Source organism: Equus przewalskii, chromosome 13, assembly GCF_037783145.1.
Source record: "Equus przewalskii isolate Varuska chromosome 13, EquPr2, whole genome shotgun sequence".
NCBI classification, from domain to species: Eukaryota; Metazoa; Chordata; class Mammalia; order Perissodactyla; family Equidae; genus Equus; species Equus przewalskii.
Genome location: NC_091843.1, coordinates 4,658,903 through 4,680,924, shown reverse-complemented (window position 1 = coordinate 4,680,924; position 22,022 = coordinate 4,658,903). Strand labels below are relative to the sequence as shown.

The window sequence follows — 22,022 nt, the reverse complement described above, 5'->3', positions numbered from 1 at the left end:
AGAGATGTGATTCAAAATAAAAACAGGCTTCTATGCTCAAGAATGTGTACCGTGTCATTTAGAATAGCTGAATATGATATAAATAACTTAAATTTAAAAACTGAGGAATGATTATAACGCTTCTCCCCATTACATAAGCCAGCCCTGGTGGTCTAGTGGTTAAGACTTGGCGCTCTCACCCTTGCAGCCCAGGTCCATTGCCGGGTCAGGGCACCACGTCACCCATCTGTCGTTTGTTACACTGCCACGGCTGCACGTTGCTGTGGTGCTGAAAGCTATGCCACTGGTATTTCAAATACCAGCAGGGTCACCCACAGTGGACAGGTTTCAGCAGAGCTTCCAGACTACAATAGACTAGGAATATGGACCTGGCTACCCACTTCCAAAAAAATTGCCCATCAGGGGGCCAGCCCGGTGGTGCAGCTGTTAAGTTCCCACGGTCCGCTTTGGCAGCCTGGGGTTTGCCGGTTCAGATCCTGGGTGCGGACATGGCACTGCTTGGCAAGCCATGCTGTGGTAGCCGTCCCCCATATAAAGTAGAGGAAGGTGGGCATGGATGTTAGCTCAGGGCCAGTCTTCCTCAGCAAAAAGAGGAGGATTGGCAGCAGATGTTAGCTCAGGGCTAATCTTTCTCAAAAAAAAAAAAATGGGCCATGAAAACACTTGAATAGTCGCAGAAAATTGTCTGATACAGCACTGGAAGGTGAGAAGATAGCACAAAAAGACCGGGCAGGGTTCTGCTCTGTTGTACACAGGGTCACTAGAAGTTGGCATCAACTTCATGGCACTAGCAACACTACTACATAAGTAATGTACATTAATTGTAGAAGATTTGGAAAACACAAAAGAGCACAGCAAACAATTTAAAGCCGTATGTATTCCTCCCACCACTTTTAAACACTTTTTAACATTCTGGTATATTTTCTTTTTCTTTCTTTTTTTTTTTTTAAGATTTTATTTATTTTTTTTATTTTTCCTTCTTCCCAAAGACCCCCAGTATGTAGTTGTATATTTTAGTTGTGAGTCCTTCTAGTTGTGGCGTGTGATGTGCCGCCTCAGCATGGCCTGATGAGCGGTGCTAGGTCTGCACCCAGGATCTGAACCGGTGAAACCCTGGGCCACCAAAGCGGAGCGCGCGAACTTAACTAACCACTCGGCCACAGGGCTGGCCCTGGTATATTTTCTTTTAATGTTATAGACACACACACACACACACTCGCTCCTATATACATACACGGTTTTTGGGAGAGAAAATAAGAAGTACACCTAAACGTTACAGTGTTTTCTCTTTGGTTAGTGGAACTCTGAATAAGATGTTTCTGCATTTTTCAACTCTTCTAAGATGTATGTTTGTGGGGTTTTGGTTTTATGAAAGCAACATATACAAAAATACAGTAACCCAAAAAGATATTTACCTACCTGTAAAATAAGATCTTGATGATCATTTTATAACAATAGTACTATGTTGCTTTTGTTATAATTGGGGGAAAAAGTTTTCTTTGACAAGTGAAAAGGGGAAGGAAAAACTTGCCATTTCTTTTTCTGCCATATTAAACAGGAAAAGAGACAGCTCATTCAGATCCTGCGATGCTCTGCCTTGGATCCTTTAGGGTAGTGTGAAATAGTCACCTGCCAAGATCGTCAACTTCTTACCCCCCGAAAAATTTCAGTCTAAGAAAACACAGAGCTTTGTAAGATTGTTCTTTTCCTCTTATGATTTTGATCTGTCTGCAGGGAAGAACGAAACCAGACCCAGGTGCTGAGACAACAGCAGGATGAGGCCTACCTGGCCTCTCTCAGGGCCGACCAGGAGAAAGAAAGAAAGAAACGGGAGGAGCGGGAGCGGAAGCGGCGGAAGGAGGAGGAGGTGCAGCAGCAGAAGCTGGCAGAAGAGAGGCGGCGGCGGGTGCGGAGCCTGGCTTTACTCCCGGACCCCCAAGCTGAGCTCGTCTTAAAGGAAGCAACTGGAACACAATGGGATTATGGCCGATTTAAATTCTTCTTGCCATTTTTGTATTTACTACATTTTCACAGAAAGTGTTTTAAAATTAAAAGTTTATTAAAACAAGTACAATAGTGAGTAAAAGGCGAAACAGCTCTGTTCCATGAAAAGTGAATATAAATTGATAATAAGCAGTTGAAAATGCTGTTGATTCGCAGTTTTTTTTTAAAAAGATTGGCACCTGAGCTAACAACTGTTGCCAATCTTTTTTTTCTGCTTTTTCTCCCCAAATCCCCTCAGTACATAGTTGTATATTTTTTAGTTGTGGGTCCTTCTAGTTGTGGCATGTGGGATGCTGTCTCACCATGGCTTGATGAGCAGTGCCATGTCCACACCCAGGATCTGAACTGGTGAAACCCTGGGCTGCCGAAGCAGAGTGCACGGACTTAACCGCTCAGCTACGGGGCCGGCCCCCACAGCAGTTTTTAAGTATTCATTCTTGGTTTCAGTGTTAGCTAATTTGGCATTTCATTCATGATCTTGTTTCTTTGTTTATTACCAGTTGATTATAGCCACTGTCTTTTAGTCATTCCCTTTTTTCCAGACAGTTAAATATCTTAACATAGTCAATAAATAATACATGTGATGCAATAGTACTTTGATTCAAAGTATTAGGGTGTTTCTGACTCTTCCCAAGCAGTTTTCTTTATGCTAATGTCATTAATTTTTCTTCTGACTGCACAGTGAACCTACATGGTGGTAGTGTTTCTTGTGTCCTGTTTCCCTCTTGGAGCCATAGCCTCACCTTTGGTTTGTGTGTCTACAGAATTTGCAGGAGGAAAAGGAAAGGAAGTTGGAGTGCCTGCCCCCGGAGCCTTCCCCTGATGACCCTGAAAGTGTCAAGATCATTTTCAAATTACCCAATGATTCTCGAGTAGAGAGACGCTTCCACTTTTCACAGTCTCTAACAGTAAGGACCGCTTAAGTTGTGTGATGTACATGTAGAGCCTGGGCTCTAGATTTGGAAGCTTTTGAGGACTCTTGAGAGTGTTGGTGGAGTATCTGCTCCTCTGATGAACAGGGGCAGAGCGGGGAGGGCCAGAGAGAGAGAGAGAGGAGTGCAGTGAACTGGGAGCTTCCTTCGGTTTCAGCTGCCAGCTCAAAGCACTTCCTAAGGTTTCTTTCATCATGTTTGAGCTCTGCTGAGACTTGAGGTATTGGAGGTGGGAGGCTCTTCCATGCTACTCGGCTCTCAATGGCTTCTAAATCCCCCCAGAACCCCTCGTTCTGTACAGAAAGTGCCATCTCCGCTGACTAGAAGCACCGGAATTACACATCTGAATATTAGTGCAGGTGTGGTTTGCAGACAGTTGTCACTCTCGTTTTCTACTCATTTAGCCCATAAGAAGCCCCAGTTTGTGGGGCTACCTTGTATATTTGGTGTCTGCAAGTGAATAGTGTTTGTCATTCCATAAGGAAGTAGTCCAAAGCAAAGACTCTGAGAGTCTCACAAAGTCAGGATCAAATTCTCCTTCTTCTTGGATTAATAGATGTGTTTTTTGGTCAGTTTATTACTTAATTGACTCAATTTCTTCATCTGTAAATTAGGTGTAATAATAGACACTCTCTAAAAGGATGGTTGTTAGGATTAAGTTCATATGTATAGTACTCAATGTTGGGCCTGGCTCGTGGTAAGCATTCAGATGCTAAGTATTATTTTTGGTATTTATAACCAAAAGGAACTTTCTGTTTATATTAAGAGTTGGTATGTTGCTTTTCCAAATTTACAGCTATAGCAGATTCTGCCGTCTCCCTGATCACTTGAAATAGTTGGGAGTAAACTGCATAATAGAAATGAGGATGCACTGTAATCAGTTGAGGCTAGCACAGATGAGGGTGGCGCGTTCACTACTTCTTGTTGAACCAGAGAACACTGGACAAGTTCCAGAATCTTTTACGGGGCCTCGGATATCCCATCTGTTAGATGGAAATATAATCAGCCCTCTGAGAACTAAACCAAAGATCTGTCAGCCACTGTGTTAGGTACTCTAGGGGTTATACAGATGAGTGAGATGTGTTTCTGGAATTCCCGGAACTCACTGGCCAGTAGGGAATGAGAGACTCGAAGAGCTAATACCGAGTAAAAAGTTGTGAGGCATCCTGATGAGAGAGAAGCAAATCACTTCCATATTTTGTTTGTTTCTCTCTCATTTATGCATGCATTTATATTGGGGGAAGGTGCTCACATCTCTGACTTTGGAAAATTGGGGGAACACGAATGAGCTTCACACGGGTCCTACCATGTTAGTAGGTGGTTACTAAATGTCCATTCCCTTCCTCTGGTGTGTTTCCCGTTTACTGGTTTACATAGATTTGAGCTTGCAACCTTGTTCACTTACGGTTTTGTTGTAGTACACCTAAGCTTTATAGAGCTTCTGCTCCCCAAACTCTCCTTCTGTGTGTGAAAAACCTAACCAAAGTTTGCTCTCTTGAGTTTTGGAGGAAAAATGTATTAGCATTGTGGAACAGAATAGGCTTGTGGCCAAAGAGGAACCAATCCATTTGTTAACTATTTAATCCTAAAAGTTATGTAATAAACAAACCAACCTCAGACTGAGAGAAGTTCTTGGTTATAAATGGAGAGGAGGCTCAGAGATGGGAAAAGAAGTGTAAAGGAAGAGAAGTGTATTGGCAGCGCTGGCCTTGAATTTAAAATTCAGAGTTAATAACATATAACTGAATAATGATTTGTAGTCGTTTAGTGGTCTTGCACACTTTGTGTCATCTTCTGTGAGCTCTGCCCTTCATATGTAATCTCAAAGAGTGAATGGTCAGCGAAATATTCAGATTTGCACATGCTGCTCAGCTCTTGATAGTGGTAAAATGCTAAAATAAAAAGGGTAAACTGTAGAAAAATCTCCAGGTCCCCCGAGTGGGCAGAAGAGTGGCAGCTGACTTTCTCTTAAATGAATCCCTATTAGAATCCAAATTATATTCACCCCAGAACTCATTTTCCTGTCTATTATGAACCAAAAGGCGAGACCTCTGGAGATGATGATTAGCCCATTGTCAGTGGTAAATAAAAATTGCCAGTTTTGTACCAAAGTTGAGTATTTTCAAGCAAGGATTGAAAAGTAATCAAAATGTTATTTCACCCTTATATAAAACCCATGTAGGGTTCCTACCAGGAATACTTGGTGTAAATCTAATTGATGCATCTCAAGAAAAGAAAGGAGGGTGAATATTAATGGAAAAAGAGAGACGGGAACTGAAAATGACTGAATTTGATATAAAATATGAGAACTTTATAAAATCCTGAATGGATTAGATAAGAATAGCATAGATTGACTTCTTAAATTCTGGAGTTGTAGGCCCTTAACAGCTCTAAAGAGGTAAGCTTAACACAAATGAGGAAAGGACTGCTCCACACACACAAGAATAAATTTATGAGAGATGGAACAAAAAAAAGTAGATTGCCTCAAAAAAGGAGGGGTAACTTGAATGGTGTTTTGTAATCTTTGGGGTTGACCTGAAAGAGATTCGCTGTGCCCTTCACAACACATCCCTTGGACTGTTCATTAGAAATAGAATGCCACATGGAGAGGGCCGTCGAGCAGATCCAGTGTGCCTGTTCTTAATGTGTGGCTTTATGAGACAGGGAAAAATAAAGGTGGCCTGTTCCACAGGTATCTCACATTTTAAGTTTTAGGAATGCAAGTTTTTCTGATGTTGCCTTACTTTTTCCTAAGAGTTTACCTGTACCTTGTCAGAGCCAGAGCGAGGTGAGGGCATTCCCACAGAGGAAAGGCCCACATAGAGGATGTCAGGTCTTGATCAAGTTACGGAGGGTGTCCACTTGTGCGGGCTTGCCCAGTGCAGAGAAGTCAGAGCCCAAGTGGCTGGGGGTGAGGTAGGGTGTTAAATCCAGAACCAGAGGAGGAGGGAGGAATGAACTCATGGTTTTTAACATACGTATATATGTACAGAAACATAGATGTTGGTGTGTATACGTGTGTACACATAGTGTCTAGTTTTCTCCACAGGGAATGCTTGGGAGCAGCAACGTCCCAATAACCATCAACATACCTAGGATCTAGATGATCATTTTTAAATACCATTGTCTGTTAAGAAGAACCAGGGCTCTTTGGGGAAATGGCTGATTCCAGGGCTGGGGCAGGGAAAACACAAGTCAGCCTGGAACACCTTCTGTGAGAAAGCAAGGAATTTATTCAGAGAGTGATGAAGATATGTCAGAAAGACACAGAAGCCAGCTTGAATGGGCTCCTTCTGACTCCAGCTGGAACAATTTGAACATTAATGATTGTAACATTATAACCTATTGAATAAAATAGGAAATCGTGATGCTATATTAATATAAAGAAATAAATTAAAATTTCAAGGAACATAATGTCTCCATAGTTTTAAAGTCCCTCTGCACAAAATACTCCTTAATTACAAAGAGAAAAAGAATAACTTACAGTGGAGAGGTCTGGCAGTCACCACCTTAATGAAGTGATCAAAGTGAATATTGTAGGTAATTGAACAAATGGAAATTGTGCTCCACCTGAATAGGATGCATTGAGTAGAATGCAGCAGCATTTCTGTAGCGCTCCTGCCAGAGACGTGTACCTGGAATCTAATCTGGAGTGAACGTCAGACAAACAAATCAAGAGACAGGCTATATAATAACTGAAGAGCAATCTTTAGAAGAGTCAAGGTCAGGAGAGTCAAGGGAAGACTGAGGATTTCTTTGAGACTAAAGGAGGAGACTTAGGAGATGTGTCAACTACATGCAACACACAGTTCTAAACCGGATCTTTGTGCTATAAAAGGCAACTGGCAAAACCTGAATGGAGCCCAAAGAATAATTGAATACATATTATCATATCACAGTAATAATGTGTCAGTCAAATGTTCTGATTCTGAGGGCTGTGTCATGGTTATGTAGGAGATTGTCCTATTCCTAAGACATGCACAAGGATTCTAGGGTGATGGGACCTCAGGTTGGCAGCTCGCTTTCGACGGATTCAAGGAAAAAAATTCTGTGTCCTATACTTCCAACTTTTCTGTAACTCTGTGATTATTTCCAAGTAAAAATTTTTTAGCTTTATATCAGACAGATTGTCAAAGAAGAAACAGATGAATCAATTCAGAGTAGGACTAGCATTGGGCTGTGTTATAAGTCTCTTAAAGGAGCTGCCCTACATATTTGCTCAGTGAAACGGAAGGACTTCGAAATGAATTCCAATGTAATGTGATTACTTCATATCTCAGAGTCATCCTGAGGAGAGCTGGGGGATATTTGATTTCATGGGGGGTGGTTGTGTGTGTGTGTGTGTGTGTGTCTGTCTGTCTGTCTTTGTCTTTTTCTCACTCCCTTCTTTTTCTCTGTGACCTCCACAGGTAATCCACGACTTCTTATTCTCCTTGAAAGAAAGCCCTGAGAAGTTTCAGATTGAAGCCAACTTTCCCCGGCGGGTGCTGCCCTGCGTCCCTTCAGAGGAGTGGCCCAACCCCCCCACGCTGCAGGAAGCCGGACTCAGCCACACAGAAGTTCTCTTTGTTCAGGACCTAACAGACGAGTGACACTTTTTTCTTCCTCTCCCCTCCCACCCCAATCCCTAAAAGAAATGGAAAAAACAAAAAAACAAGAGAAATTCATATTATTATTATTATTATACAATATTTTTTTTAAAAGACTGCTGCATCCTAAGGAAGGATCAGAAACCGTGCTGCCTGCAAGAGTCACCACCTGTGTGAGTGCGTGAGGTCGGCAATGAACGTTCCCGCTGGCAGGCCCACCCTTTCCTCCTGCCTCTGCACCACGCACCTTCCAACGAGAGGAGACTCTTCACCTCCAACCCAGCCGTTGTCCCAACTGGGGAAGGGGACATTCCCACTAGTTCTCATTCATTCTTGCTTTTATGGAAAATAAAAGTGAAAAAAACTCCTCCATCAACCAGCTACTGCAGCATCTGCTGAGGACTTGCTTCCCCCCTCTGGAGAAGAGAGGGAAGGGAAGGCACAGAGCAGAGATGTACCTTGAACTTCCCACAATTTACGAATAACTTTTAAATTTTTTTCTGTTACTTTGTAATGACCAAAGGAATGAGGCTGACATAGGTGTATTTTTTTTCTTTATTTGATAAAGAGCCAATTCTTAAACCCATGAGTTCATACCCTGGGCTCCTTAGCCCACAAGAGTGTAATAAAGGTGCCCTGGGCTGGTTTGTGCTTACTTCTGCCATTGTCCCTCTCATGTTCCCAGAGAGGTCGTTGTTTTTGGTCCAATTCTTGCTGTCCTTTCTTTCCACCTCTGCATCCCACTTGGAGCAGTGGGAGGAGATCTGGGTTTGTAGCCCCACAAAGGCTGTGTATGTACAGATATACCCATGTATGCAGTGTGAGCTGCATGCATGCTCACCTGCACACACGACGGCAGCTTTTCCTTGGAATCTCTACCAGGTGTTTATGATGGGGTCTGAACAGAAGGATGGCAGCTCTTCATTCCTCTTCTGACATGTGCATGCTGTTCCTGCCCAGCCCTGAGCTTCCCTGAAGTGCCAAGCGTGGTGCCTTTCCAAGGACTAGCAGGGCCTGTGGTGGAACCAGCAGAGCCAGGTGAGAGAGCCCTGCCTGTCTCTGGGAGAGTGGTGGTGGTGGTGTTTCAGGATAGAACTGAGGGTCCTTGAACAGAGCCAAGACAGAACTCCTCAGCCTGTGTAAACTGTTGCAAGGCACATTTCAGTTGCTGGTGTAGGCACCTGCTGGAGGCAGTTTTTATCCTCCTCTCTATTGCTGTGTTGAAGTACTGGGTTCTTGAACCTCTGGATGTCTTGTCTGTGGTTGAGTTTATGATAATGGGTGCATGGGTCAGGCCATGTGTTAACAGATGCTAGCATGAGCTAACAAGTATTCGAAAGTGTTCTCTAGCTAGACTGGTGCAGGCTCGTCGTAACACTGCAGCCTACCCAAGTTACTGTAGCTCTGAGCGTGCTGCAAAGCCACGGGGTTCCATCAAGAGAAAGCCTAACTTGCTAGATTTGTGGTCTGCAAAGGCTTTCTGTCTTGCTTAACTAAACCCTAAGGCCCACTCTTAGGTAGCAGTGCGTGGCTCCTGTGCTCTGCAGCCCTCAGTGATTGGGGTAAACACCAAGGGAGGGGGGAGGGGCCTCACAGATGTCACCTGGGGAGCCTGAGCATTTCCCCAAGGCTTTGCTACAGGTGTCTGGAATGTCATCTCTAGGAAAAGTTAATTCTGCTCCTGGCTGCGTCTTATTCTTCCACTTTGTTTTCTGCTATCACAAGGGCAGATGAGTGGGGAAATCACTGACTGTTGTCATAAAATTTATCTGGAGTGAACACCAGGCTAACCCATGTTCTCCGCTTAACCGTATGTGAAGTCTGCTTCCTGCTGACAACCACACAGAGAGGAATTTTTCCACTTAACTCAGATCCTCCCTCCGTGTCTGGAATTCACAGCTGTTTCCCTGGCAGGACACAGGAGGGTAGTAGGCCCTGCGCTAGTGTACTGAGTCTCTTGCCCACACCTCTTTGGGAAGTGGTAAATTTTTTTCCTTAGTAATTCAGTCTGCATCTTATTCTACAACGTGCACTTTATGCCTCTTGCCTTTTGATAACTTGTTCTGTGAAGGTCAGATGCCAGAATATAAAGAAAAAGTATTTATCTCGGTACAACTCTTGGGGTGGCCTGCCTATTTACTTTAGGTTTCAGGAGGCTTCACCCAAAGTACATGCTCCTTCCTGGTCCATGTGGAAACAGCCGTGCTTTACCCAGACCCCCTCCTGTCTCCTTGCTGGCCCTAGAGCTGCTGCCTAGGTGCCATCTCCTTTCCTCCTCTGTGAAAGATGTACATTTTGTCACTTAACGCCAGTACAATCTGTGTTACTCCCAAGGACCTCCGGGAACTCAGTGGGACCTGCAAGGGAGAAAACGCTAAGAAGCCATTGATTGCAAGTATTTTCTCATTTCCAAATCACCTCTGGGTTATTTCAGCTGTTGTGTCCAAATGACAAGTCATCATCTAACCGAGAATGCTTGTTTCAAGGTCTGTTCAGCACTCCCCAGACTGAAGCTGTAGGTTCAGCCGAATAACCATGGGACGTGACCAAGCAAAGACACCCACTTGGAGTTGGAGTCAGTGGTATTTCTTCAGCCTCAGTGGGGCCCTTGTGATCTTTCCTTCCACTTCTGCAGAATTTCCTGCAGCAAATATTTCTTTCTCCTTGCTTGCCTCCACTATGATGTTTGGATAAGAGATGGCCAGAGGAGAATATTTATCTCTTAAAAAAAACCTAAAACTAAAATGAACCTAGAATCTTCAACTAAGCAGTCATTATGAAAATTGCTGATGGTGCCAAGGCCAAGGAAAGAGTTTCAGAAAATGACTGTGGAAAGAGCGATGACCCCTAGAATGCAGAATCGGGGGCTGTTATCTGGTGCTTGAACAAGGAGCTCCGCTTTACAACTGGTTTCTTAGGACTGGTGAGGAACGCAGCAACAGGAACCATCCACCAGGGATGCAGTGCCCCGACCTGTACTGCACCTGAATAGTTACATGGCAATTTACTGAAGAAATCTAGTGTACTTTAAATTTTTTTCATAAAAGTTTACATTGTATTGTAGGTTAACATTAAATGTTTTATAACAAAAACTTCCTAACAAGTTGTGGGTCTTTCTGTTGAGGAGAGATGTGGTAGGTATTTTTCTGTGTGTGAAGGGAAGGTTGGAAAACACTGGGCAAGCGAACAGGGTATTGCATTGCAGAGAAGCAAGGAGGCATCACAGAGAAGCAAGGAGTCAAAGAGATCCTCTGCATTCCTGGGAAGAATGGCAGCTCCGGCCCTGTAGGGGAGCAGGACGACCAGGCAGATCTGGGTCCAAGGTTGGGCTCCGTCACTCCTCAGCTCTGTGACCTCACGTTTTTCAGCTTCCCCAAACTTTAGTTTCCCCAACTTAAGGTAACGCCATCGGCCTCAGGAGAGGTTTGTAGAGTGAATCAAATCAATGTGGATAAAGCGCCTGACGCGGAGGCGCCGTTAAGTGTGTGCTCCCTTGCTCCACGCGAGTGTTTTTTGAAGGAATATTTTCTTGCGGTTAACAACTGTCAGTTTCTTAAGGGACATCTGTACTCGGGCTAGAACAGACCTATGTCCTTGCAAATAAGTGGCTAGAGAAGAGTCACCGGCTCTAGACTGTTGGAACTCCCCTCCTGGGGTATTTGCTCCTATTTGCATTTCATTGAGCCTCACTTCTTTGCCTTTCTCTTCCCCACTGTCTGTCCTTGTGCAAAGGACTCACTCCTGTGAATTAGAGATTCCTGTCACCTTCAGAGTCTGCCCTATCGCTCACCCAAAGATGTGAGGCCTTCCTCTTTTTCTGTCTATTTTAAGTGTAAAACAGAATGTCGTCTCAGTCTAGTGAGCGCAGGAAGAGTCTATTTACCTTAAAGGGGTCAGAGCCCATAAAGACAAGCACTCAAAATTGACTAATTCTACACCTAAAAAGTTGACCGTCAGTTAACAGGCAAGGAAAGTTCAAAGTCTGATGCCAGAGACACTTGGTTTCAAATCCTGGCTGTGGCCCTGATGTCTGCCCAGTGACAGCTCGGCTTCAGTTTCGTCGTCTGTGCAGTGGGGCCGGTTGGAGCATTGAAAATTCAGTGAATTGCTGCTGCAGAGCACCTGGCACGTGGTAGGTGTTGGGCAAATAATAGCTCCTGTTACTATTTTCAAAATAGGTGGTAGTTTGCCCACTGCTAACAGTTCACCCTCGACATGGATAAAGGGAAGAGACAAAAAGGTGAGAGGTAAGTTGAGGCTTTGCTTATGGGCAGATAGTGCCCAACACTTGCTTCTTGACACGCCTCCAGTGTTGCCATTGAAACACCTTGTGTCCTTATAGCCTGACGTAGCCACAAGCCCCCTACCCCTTCCTCATGCCTGTGAGCTCAGCTAACAGTCGTGAGCCTCTCCCACCTTTCACATCCCTTCCCCTCCCCTCTCCTGTCTGCCCCTTTTGCTGGCTCAGAATGATGCCCAAACCTCCGGGTTTCTTCCCCTTAAGCTGAAACGTCGTTTTTCCTTGAAGACACCACTTCACAAAACCCTTAAGCAGACGCTGCTCATTTTCCTCCAATCTTGGCACCAGGAAGCAGTGTTGGTATTTCTCTTCTGCCACTTTGATGCACTGTCCTCCAGGATAGGGCTGCTGAAGCCCATGTTGTCTGCCTGGACTACTTTATCCTTTCTTACTGCTACTGGCCACTCCCCAGGTGTTGGCAACTGACATCTTCCTCTCCACCAGCAACCTAGATGGCTCACGTCTACATACGTGGATTCCCTAAAATCCTGGTCTGACCTGTGTGGCCGCTGAGCGTGCTTGAGAGAGGCTTTGGGGTCAAATCTGGATTGAAACTGCTCGGTTCGCTGAGCCACCCAGGGCGAGTGAACATCACGGCGGTACTTACTCGTGAAGTGCGGGTGCCATTGAGATGAGCTGGTCTCTGAGGAGCCCGGCGTATTGGGATGCGTAGTAACATGTGTTTCCTGCCCTGGCGCCCCCGCGGCCGTGCTCTGTGCTCTGAGCTTTGAGCTTGGCCTCCACGTGGACCTGCTTCCCCCAGGACCTCAGAACCAGTCCTCTCTGACCACGGCCTTTTTCGCTCCAGCTCCACTGCCCCTGCTCTGCCCTCAAAGCCTTGTTGTCCCTCCCCACTCTTCTCAGTTCCTACTAGAATTGTCTTGGTTTCATGCCCCTCTCCGTGACAAGCCAGTACTCACTGTCACAATTCCTGAAGTAAACTCAACCGTTTGATTTCTCTCTTGCTCCTTAAGCTGCGTCCTAGCGTGTGTCACGGCGAACTGAGGAGCCCTGAGGTGGGTTCCCACGCCTTTGCCGGCTCTAGGAAACTCCCCATGCCCTTCTACCACTTAGGCACTGCCCAGCGCCGTCCCCTTTCTCAAGTCCAAGCCCACCTGTACCCTCCTTCCTCTGGGCCCGTTCCTACTAGAGCCCACTTCTGAGAAGCTGAAGGTCTTGTCACAGAACATCGCCTCCCTTTTTCACCTCATGTTTGTTCTGTGATAGCACCTGCTTCCTCTTGCCCGTCTGTCTTGTGGGTGTGCTTTCTTTTAAAAGAGATATAATTTACACACAGTAAAATACCCAAATCTTAAAGCCACAGCTTGATAAAATTTTATGTATGGGTACACCAAGACTAAGATGCAAAATGTCTCATCACCCCAGAAAGTTCCCTGGTGTCTTCCCAGTATTAGGCCCTCAGAGATAACCACTGTTCTGACTTCTTTCACCACAGAAGTTTTGCCTGGTCTTAACTTCATGTAATGGACTCAGCATGTGTGTGTATGATTTTATAAATTGTTTTCCAGATCCAAGTGTAATTCCTGCATGATAGGAAAATTTAGGAAGTGCAGAGAAACAAAATTCATAATACTGCACTGTCCGGAGATGTCCATTAATATTCTAAGTGTATCCTCCCAGATTTTGCATATAAAATCAGTTTTTCCTACAGAAATGGGATAATATTGTAAATACTGTATTCTCTCCATTTCACACACACTTCTATTTTTTTCTCTTTCACACATTTCTATTTTTTAATTACTGAATGTACTATAAATTCATCAAACTCTTCTTGTGACATTTAGGTTGTTAAACTTCTCTTTGCTTTTCTAGATGGCAGGTTGATAACTAGCCCTGTAGCGAAGTGTGCACTTCCATGCTATTTTCTCAGGAAAACAAAGAACCCTAGGAGTGAAGCTACTGAGTCAAAAAGGAATGGAAATTTTTACTTTTTTAAATGTTTGTTTTATCTCCAAATTGTAGTTCAGAAAAGTTATTTATACTCCTATCTGCAGTGCACGCTCAGTCTCTCCCACCCGTGATGCCATCGCCAGAACTTTTACATTAACTGTCTCCTTTTCAACTGCTTGGACCTCTAGCTTCCATCTGAAAATGTCTGGTGTCTCCTCCTTTACAAAACCTTAAGTCTTGTTTTACCTAACAAGTCATCACCGTGTCTGCCTTCCTACCCAGATAGTTTGCACAACCAGCCTCCACATCCTTCTTAACCTGCTGTTAATTATACCTTCATTTCTTATGGTCGGCTGTGACTTTTTTTTTTTTTTTTTTGCTGAGGAAGTGTCCCTGAGCTAACATCTGTGCCCATCTTCCTCTATTTTGTATGTGGGACACCGCCACAGCATGGCTTGATGAATAGTGTTGTGTAGGTCTGTGCTCAGGATCTGAACCCGTGAACCCCGGGCCACTGAAGCAGAGTGTACAGAACTTCACCACTCCACCACTGGGCTGGCCCTTGCCTGCAACCTCTTAATTACCACTTTCACTGACCTCTTACAAGACCTTTCTGAGTGTAGAAGTTCCCCCGCTGGTACCTGACAGAGTAAGTGTCGCCTTGTTTCTGTTCCCACAGGTCGGCGGGTCAGATTATGTAAACTAGCTTAAGGAATTCACACTTTATCCTGAGGGCCCTTGAGGGGCTTTAAGCAAGGGTGACACATCAGATTTTGGTTTTAGAAAGCTGATTCTGTCACCGTGGGGAGACTTGGTGTGAGGGGGCAAGACTAAGGTGACATGATGGAGTCTTGGATTAGGAGTGGCATGGGGCTGGAGAGAAGCTAATGCTAATAGTGAGCTAATAGTGAGCACTATTTAGAAGACACAATGACCAAGACTTGGAGGCTAATTAGATATGGAAGTGAAGGAGAGTGAGAGATTGAGAATGACACCCAGGTTCTGACAACTGGATTTAGGAACAAAGACAGTCACCGGTGACCTTGACAGGTGCTATTTCAGTGGAGTGCGATGTCAGAAGGCAGAAGTAATGAATGGGCAGTGAAGTGGAAAGACTGAATATAGGCAGCTCTCACAAGACTTGTCAGTGAAGGTATGGGGGGATAGGGCAAGCCAGAGAGGAGCCAGCGTGGAGGAAGGGTCATTTATTTGGGTTAAGGTAGGAGAGACTGGATTATGTTTAAATGCTAAAAGCAATGATATTTTAGAGAAAGAGGTGAAGATGCACAGAGATGCCACTGGGTGGTGGGAGGGGGTGGCCTTAGGAGGAAGGGTGAGAGGGGAAGTCGGTGCATTTGTGGGTTTGAGAGCCGAAGTGGAGGGTGTCCCCTGCGATGGCATCTGTCCTCTGTCAGGTTGGGAGGAAGTGATAGGGTCAGAGGTCTAAGAAGACAGGAGATTTGGAATAGCTGCTTTAGGGAGCAGGGGGCAGTGTAGGAGACTTAGAAGACACTCTGGGCGAACTGAGTGCTCGGGCGAGAGGGAGGCCAGAATCCACGGCGGAAGCAGGCACAAAAAGGGAGCCGCTTGTCACAGGTCTGCCTTCCTCCCTGCCGCCGATTTCTTTCTGAACGCAGAGGTCACGTGCAGGCACTCAAAAGCTCTCAGTGACCTCTTTGTCCAAGGAGAAAGTCCAGCTCCCCAGCCTAACAATTGAGGGCTTCCACTTGGGGCCCTGGCAGAACTTGCCAGCTTTGTTTCCTGTCCCCGCGCAGTCACACTGAGGAACCACACAGATCCCCTGATTGTCCCCTACACACACTGTGCACTCTCCTGCCTAAAGCGAGACGGAGACAGCTGATTCTCAAGTGGTTTAAGGGGTATGCTGTCAGTTTTCAAACTCCTCTGACGCCAGCAAGGCAAGGGCCTAGACCACATGACTGGGCTTCCAGAACCACATTCATAAGACTCTGCTTTAATCCTGGCTTCATTGTAACCCAGGTACTGGCAAGGAGAGTAGATGCAAATCATAATTGGCATGGTTACCCATTTAGACATGTAGAAACTGCACACACCTGGGTGTTCTCACACAGCTCTTGCCCTTGGGGCCTATATCAGAGGTTGTCAGTGGCAAGCAACAAACAGGAAACCCTAACTAATTTAAGGCAAAAACGGATGTTCTGTAAGACTATGGGGTAGGTCCCAGAACTGAGAGCCAGGCCTCAGAAAGGGCAGGGCCCAGGTTTCAGAAAGAGTGGGTTGGGGGCACGGGGTGGTCAGAGGTAGAGGACACCTTTGGGGTGGAGAAATATAATTGGCAAGCGTGATTGGGTTTCTGTTCTTGGTTGCACCCCATACAAGGCAGAACCTTTTCTATTTAAAAATTGCAGACAAATGTAAAGAAGAAAATACCATTATTCACATTCCCACCAACCAAAATGATTAACATTAATATTTTGGCATATTTGCTTCCAGCTTTTTACCTCTGGAAAGACTGGTTAAAATAACATAGGGGCAGGCCCCGTGGCCCAGTGGTTAAGTTCGCATGCTCCGCTGCAGGCGGCCCACTGTTTCGTTGGTTCGAATCCTGGGCACGGACATGGCACTGCTCATCGGACCACGCTGAGGCAGCGTCCCACATGCCACAACTAGAAGGACCCACAACGAGGAATATACAACTATGTGCCGGGAGGCTTTGGGGAGAAAAAGGAAAAAAATAAAATCTTAAAAAAAAAAAAAAGAAAAAAGAAAAAAACCTGTCAAACTAGTATTCTACATCCAGTGAAAATATCCTTTAAAAATGAAGGCACAATAAACATTTTCAGAAAAAGCAAAAACTGAGAGAACTCGTCACCAGCAGACCTGCATACAAGAAATGCTATAAATAAATAAATAACATAACATAACATAAAATGTTTATACGTTTGCTAAAATAAATCCATTCGTGCTCAGCAGATGTAGCTAATTTCTGGCTGAGCTGGGCTCCGGTGCCAGCCCCTCCGGCGACCTGCCATTGTGTTGGGCGCTGACCGGCAGGAGCCCTCTGTTGTAGGAGGGCTTTCCCAGCATGCACTTCTCCGCCAGAGAGCTCATCTGAGGTCAAAACGACAGCCCAGGCCAGTGGCTTGTCCCAGCTTGTCAGAACTGCGGAGGCCAGGGAGGGGGACAAAAGCAGTCATCATCGTATATAAAAAAAGTAATTGGACAGGCGACAGAGAAGTTAATTTCGCACTGAAAAGAAAGAGAGGGCAGGACCTGCGTAAGGTCGCCTGGGCCCTGGGACCGGCATCCACATCCCCCATGCTTCCTCTCCCAGCAGCTCTCTCGTTTGCTTACTTATTCAGTCATCTGCTCAGAAAAGGCTCACTGTCGCCTGTGGCATCCTTCCCTTTTTGCCAGAGTCTGGGAATGTGGCAAAAGTGATGGCCCTCGGTCTGGTGAAGCAGACACGGCAGCCAGCAGCACTGGTCACACGGGTGAGACGTGCAGGGGCCGCCCCGCGGCGGGCGTGGGGCCCGGAGGAGGAGGCGGCCCGTGTGCCTCGAGGGGCCTGGGGCGGCTCGCCGGAGGAGGGCGCGGCCGCCGGGCTCGGAGCAGGGGCGCGGGCCGGGGACGCGGTGGGAGGCGAGGGCAAGGCGGGGGGCAGCCGGCACTCGCCCTCTCTGGCCTCAGTCCTCAGTGGGGGCCGTGAGGAGGGTGGTAACAGTTTACGGTCGAGAAAGCAGAAGAAGGACCCCTGAGAGGGAACCTGGCAGCGCGGTGGGCGCTCGCGAAGTGCCGGTGGGTGCGCGCAGGGGTGGGACAGGGCCTGCTGGGGACACGGTGGGAGCTGAGGGCAGCCGGGAGCGGGGCAGGCAGGCGCCGACCAGCGCGGGACTAGATGGCAACACTGGTGCTTCCCGGCCTCCATCCCCGCCCACGGGGAAGCCGGAGAAGACAGGAGAGGAGGGACGGGCAGGCATGGAAGCTCGTGCTTTTGACGTCAGCCATCTTCCTCTGAAATGACAAAGGAGGTTTATACTCAGAGCTGAAACCAGTCTGACTCCAGTCTTCCCATTCCCAAAAAAATGGAAAAGGAAAAATAAACAGGGGGCTGGCCCCGTGGCCCAGTGATTAAGTTCGCATGCTCTGCTTCAGTGCCTGGGGTTCACCAGCTGGGATCCTGGGGGTGGACCTGCACACTGCTCATGAAGCCATGCTGTGGCAGTGTCCCACATAGAAGAACTAGAAAGACCTACAACTAGGAGATACAATTATCTACTAGAGGGCTTTGGGGAGCAAAAAAAAAAAAAAAAAGAAGAAGAAGAAAATTGGCAACAGATGTCAGCTCAGGGCCAATCTTCCTCACCAAAAAGAAAAAAAAAAAGAGTAACTCCTTCTGTGGCTGCCAGCTCCTGAAGAACCCCTATAGGGACAAAGGCTTTCCACTTCTTGTTGCGTCCAGGAAGTTGTAGGTGGCTAGGAGGGGGTGGGGGCAGGGGGGAAGGCGAGCCTGGAGTCTGGAGGAGGGGGACGAACAGACTGAAGGGAGGTCTCTGTTAGGGCTTTTCGAAAGTGGATTCTCTGACTTGGAGAATGCAGGAGTGGAGACTACGAAGCTATCCTGATTCTCCCATTTTCTACCTAGGCCTAGACTGGGGCCTCTTGGAGCCTTGGTTCTTCCAACCCCCAGAGATAATAAATACCTCAGGATGTGGAGGAGCAAAGGAAACACTGTGGTTTATAACGTCCCCTGAGACCTAGCCTCTGCCCTCCTCTCCAGCTTCACTGTGCTCCTGCCCAAACTCGTTGCCTCTGGGCCTTTGCATATTCTGTTCCCCCTTTCTAGAATGCTTTTCTCCTGACTCACTAATCTCAATGTTACCTCTTCTGAGAGACCACCTCTGTGTCAGAACGCTTCTGCCCCTGTGTTCTTCTTCATGTCCCTTGTTATAGTTTGAAATTATTGTTTACTTGTCTATTGTCTAGCTCTCCTTCTGGAATCCTGGCTTCCTGGAGGCAGGAACAGTGTCTCATTCCCTGGAGTTTCCCAGTGCCTAGAACAGTGCCTGACTTTGGATGGAAGCACTCAGCCAATTTTGTTGAATGAATTTGTTTAGCACAAATGACATGCCACAACTGACCAGGCCCTGAGGACCCAGTGGCGATTAAATTGCCCTTCTAGAGAACTCTGAAAGTTCTTTCTGTCAGTCTACAGGCTGAGCGCAAAGTATACTGAGGCCAAAAGCGGTGAGAAAGCATCCACTCCTGGAGCTCCATCCGCCTCCCTCCGAGGACAGCTTGTGGTGCGTACCCGTTGGAAATACGTTGCCTATTATACCAAGTGTTACTAAAATAGAGAAACTGCTTACTACCAGTTCATTCATTCTTCAGTGAACGGCCCCCACCGGCCAGCACTGTGAGCTGCTGGCAGGCAGAGCTTCTGAAAAGAAGGAGGTAACCGGAATGACCTCCTGCCCCCACCACTGCCACACCTTAAAACAACAGAACTGCAGTGGCTGGCCCGGTGGCGCAGCGGTTAAGTGTGCACGTTCTGCTCCAGCGGCCCTGGGTTCACCAGTTCAGATCCTGGGTGCAGACATGGCACCGCTTGATGAGTCATGCTGTGGGAGGAGTCCCACATATAAAGTAGAGGAAGGTGGGCATGGATGTTAGCTCAGGGCCAGTCTTCCTCAAAAAAAAAAAAAAAAAAAAGAACTGCAGCCCAAAGATGATAGGACTTAATCTGATTCATAAGGTCGGGTCTCGTCCAATTTCCCACAGGCTCCTTTTTTTTTACTTTTTATTTGGAAATAAATATTGATTTATAGAAAGTTGCAAAAATGTTACCAAAAGGTCTTAGGAACCCTTAGTTTCCCTCAATGTTAACATCTTGTACAAAACCAGAAAATCGACATCAGCACAATCCACAGATTTCGGCATTTTTACATGCACCCGTTTGTGTGTCTGTGGGTAGTTCTCTCAGTTTCGTCCACATGTGTGTGTTTGTGCAACCACACCATAATCAAGATCCAGAACTGCTCCACCACCACAAAGGCCTTCCTCCTGCCAGCTTTTATGGTCACACACCCTCCCCACCATCCCTTCCCCATCCCTAACCCCTGGCAACCACTAATGTATTCTCCATCTCTCTAATGTTGTCATTTTGATAATGTTGTATAAATGGAACTATATGTCACCTTGCTGATTGGCTTTTCTCATTCAGCATAATTCTCTTGAGAGCCATACAAGTCGTCGTATTTATCAATAGTTCGTTCCTTTTTATTGATAAGTAGTATTCCACCATCTGGCTGTACCACAATCTGTGGAACCATTTACTCACTGAAGAACCTTTGGGTTGCTCCCAGTCTGGAACTATTATAAATAAAGCAGTTATGAACATTTGTGCACTTGTTTTGTGTGGACGTTTTCATTTTTCCGGAACAAATGCCTAGGAGTACAATTGCTGGGTCATATATAAGTATATCTTTGGTTTTATAAGAAACTGCCGGGCCATCGCCTCGTGAAGCTGAGCGAAGAGGCCACGCAGAGGCTGAGCAGCTCTTCAAGGGCAGCCGACCCGCTGGGCTGTGTTCCGCTCAGGTTCATCTGGGCTTCAGGAGGGTGCGGATCCCGGAATGCCTGAGCCAACCATTCTGAGCTTGCTTTGGGGATAAAGGACTATTTGGTCATTGGATTTGGAAGCAGTCAGTGGACAGGAACGACACGGAAGGTGTGCACTCCGGCTGGGGTAAGAGCTGGGACGTCGTTCACACGTTCACCAGTTGAACGGTTCAGGGCTCGGACTTCACAGATGCACGTATGACAGTGAGACCTCCACTGACTTATTTATGGTGGACTGTAGCAAAATCAGTGATTTTAAACAATGCTTAAAAAGGTAAAAAAGAAACTGCCAAACTATATTCCAGAGTGGCTGTGCTATTTAACATTCCCACAGCAACGTATGAGAGATCTGATTTCAGTGCATCCTCGCCAGAATTTGATATTGTCACTGTTTATTATGTTAGTTGTTTTAATAGGTGTGTAATAATCTTATTGTAGTTTAATTTGCATTTCCCTAATGGCTGATGGTGTTGGATGTATGAAATATCCTTTTTGCCGAAATGTGTGTTGAAGTCTTTTGTTCTGATTGGACTGTTTGTTTGAGTTTTGACAGTTTTTTACATATCTGAGATCCTAGTTGTTTGTCAGATATGTGACTTGCAGATTATTTTTTGATGAAGTCTAATTTGTCAGTTTTTCCTTTTATGGGTTGTGTTTTTGGCGTCGTGTCTAAGAACGCTTCAGCTAGCCCTAGGCACTAGTGAAGATTTTCACTTGTTTTCTTCTAAAAGTTTTCTAGCTTTATGTTTCAGCTTTAAATCTATGATCCATTTTGAGTTCATTTTTGTATAAAGAGTGAGGTTTAAGTCAAGATTCCTTTTTTTTTTCTTATAGATGTCCAAATAGTCCAGTTTATTTGTTGAAAAGACTATCCTTCACTGAATGCCAAAAATCAGTTGGCTGCACTCATGTGGGTCTTTTTCTGGGTTCTTTGTCCCGTTGATCTAGTTGTCTATCCTTCTGCCAATACCACATTGTCTTGATTAAGGCAGCTCTAGAGTAAGTCTTGAAACGAGGGGAGCCAGCCCCATGGCCTAGTGGTTAAGTTTGGTGTGTTCCACTTTGGCGGCTTGGGTTCAGTTCCGGGGTGTGGACCTATGCCACTCATTGGCAGCCATGCTGTGGTGGTGACCCACATACAAATAGAGGAAGATGGGTACAGATGTTAGCTCAGGGAGAATCTTCCTCAGCAAAAAAATAAATTAAAAAAAAATATTAGAGCAATTTTTCTCACTCTAGTTTTGTTTTTCAAAATTATCATAGCTACTCTAGTTTCTTTGCCTTTTCATATGAATTTTAAAATAAGCATGTCTATAGCTCAAAAAAACTTTGCTGGAATTTTTATAGGAATTGCATTAAACCTACAGATCAGTTTGGGAAGAAATGACTTCTTTACAGTGCCGGGTCTGTCAGTCTAAGAACATGACACGTCTCTTCATTAACGTTAGGTCTTTGATTTCTTTCATCAGTGTTTTTCAGTTTTCAACATACAATTCTCGTAACATGTTTCAATAGATTAATACATGTGTATCATTTCTCTTTTAAGTGATTGTAAATAGTATCTTTGTGTTTTTAATTTTGAATTCCTTGTGTTCATTGCTAGTTTATAGGAATACAGTCAATTTTTGTATATTGATCTTGTATCCCATGACCTGATGAACTCATTTAGTTCTGTTTTTTTTT

General features: G+C 45.6%; 1 protein-coding gene and 1 pseudogene across 3 annotated transcripts in view; both read left to right on the top strand.

Moving 5' to 3' along the window:
• The window catches only part of FAF2 (Fas associated factor family member 2), a 58,963-nt gene extending 50,783 nt beyond the window's left edge, over positions 1 to 8,180 (top strand). For all 3 annotated transcript variants that reach the window (XM_008543433.2, XM_008543434.2, XM_070570311.1), the window contains 3 exons: positions 1,735 to 1,906; positions 2,769 to 2,912; positions 7,346 to 8,180. In XM_008543433.2, the coding sequence (XP_008541655.1) occupies positions 1,735 to 1,906; positions 2,769 to 2,912; positions 7,346 to 7,528 (499 nt within the window). In that variant the 3' untranslated portion in view covers positions 7,529 to 8,180. The remainder of the gene's footprint in view (positions 1 to 1,734; positions 1,907 to 2,768; positions 2,913 to 7,345) is intronic.
• An 11,982-nt stretch (positions 8,181 to 20,162) lies between these two features.
• Positions 20,163 to 20,392, top strand: LOC103566886 (mitochondrial import receptor subunit TOM7 homolog pseudogene; annotated as a pseudogene).
• The last annotated feature ends 1,630 nt before the right edge of the window (positions 20,393 to 22,022 follow it).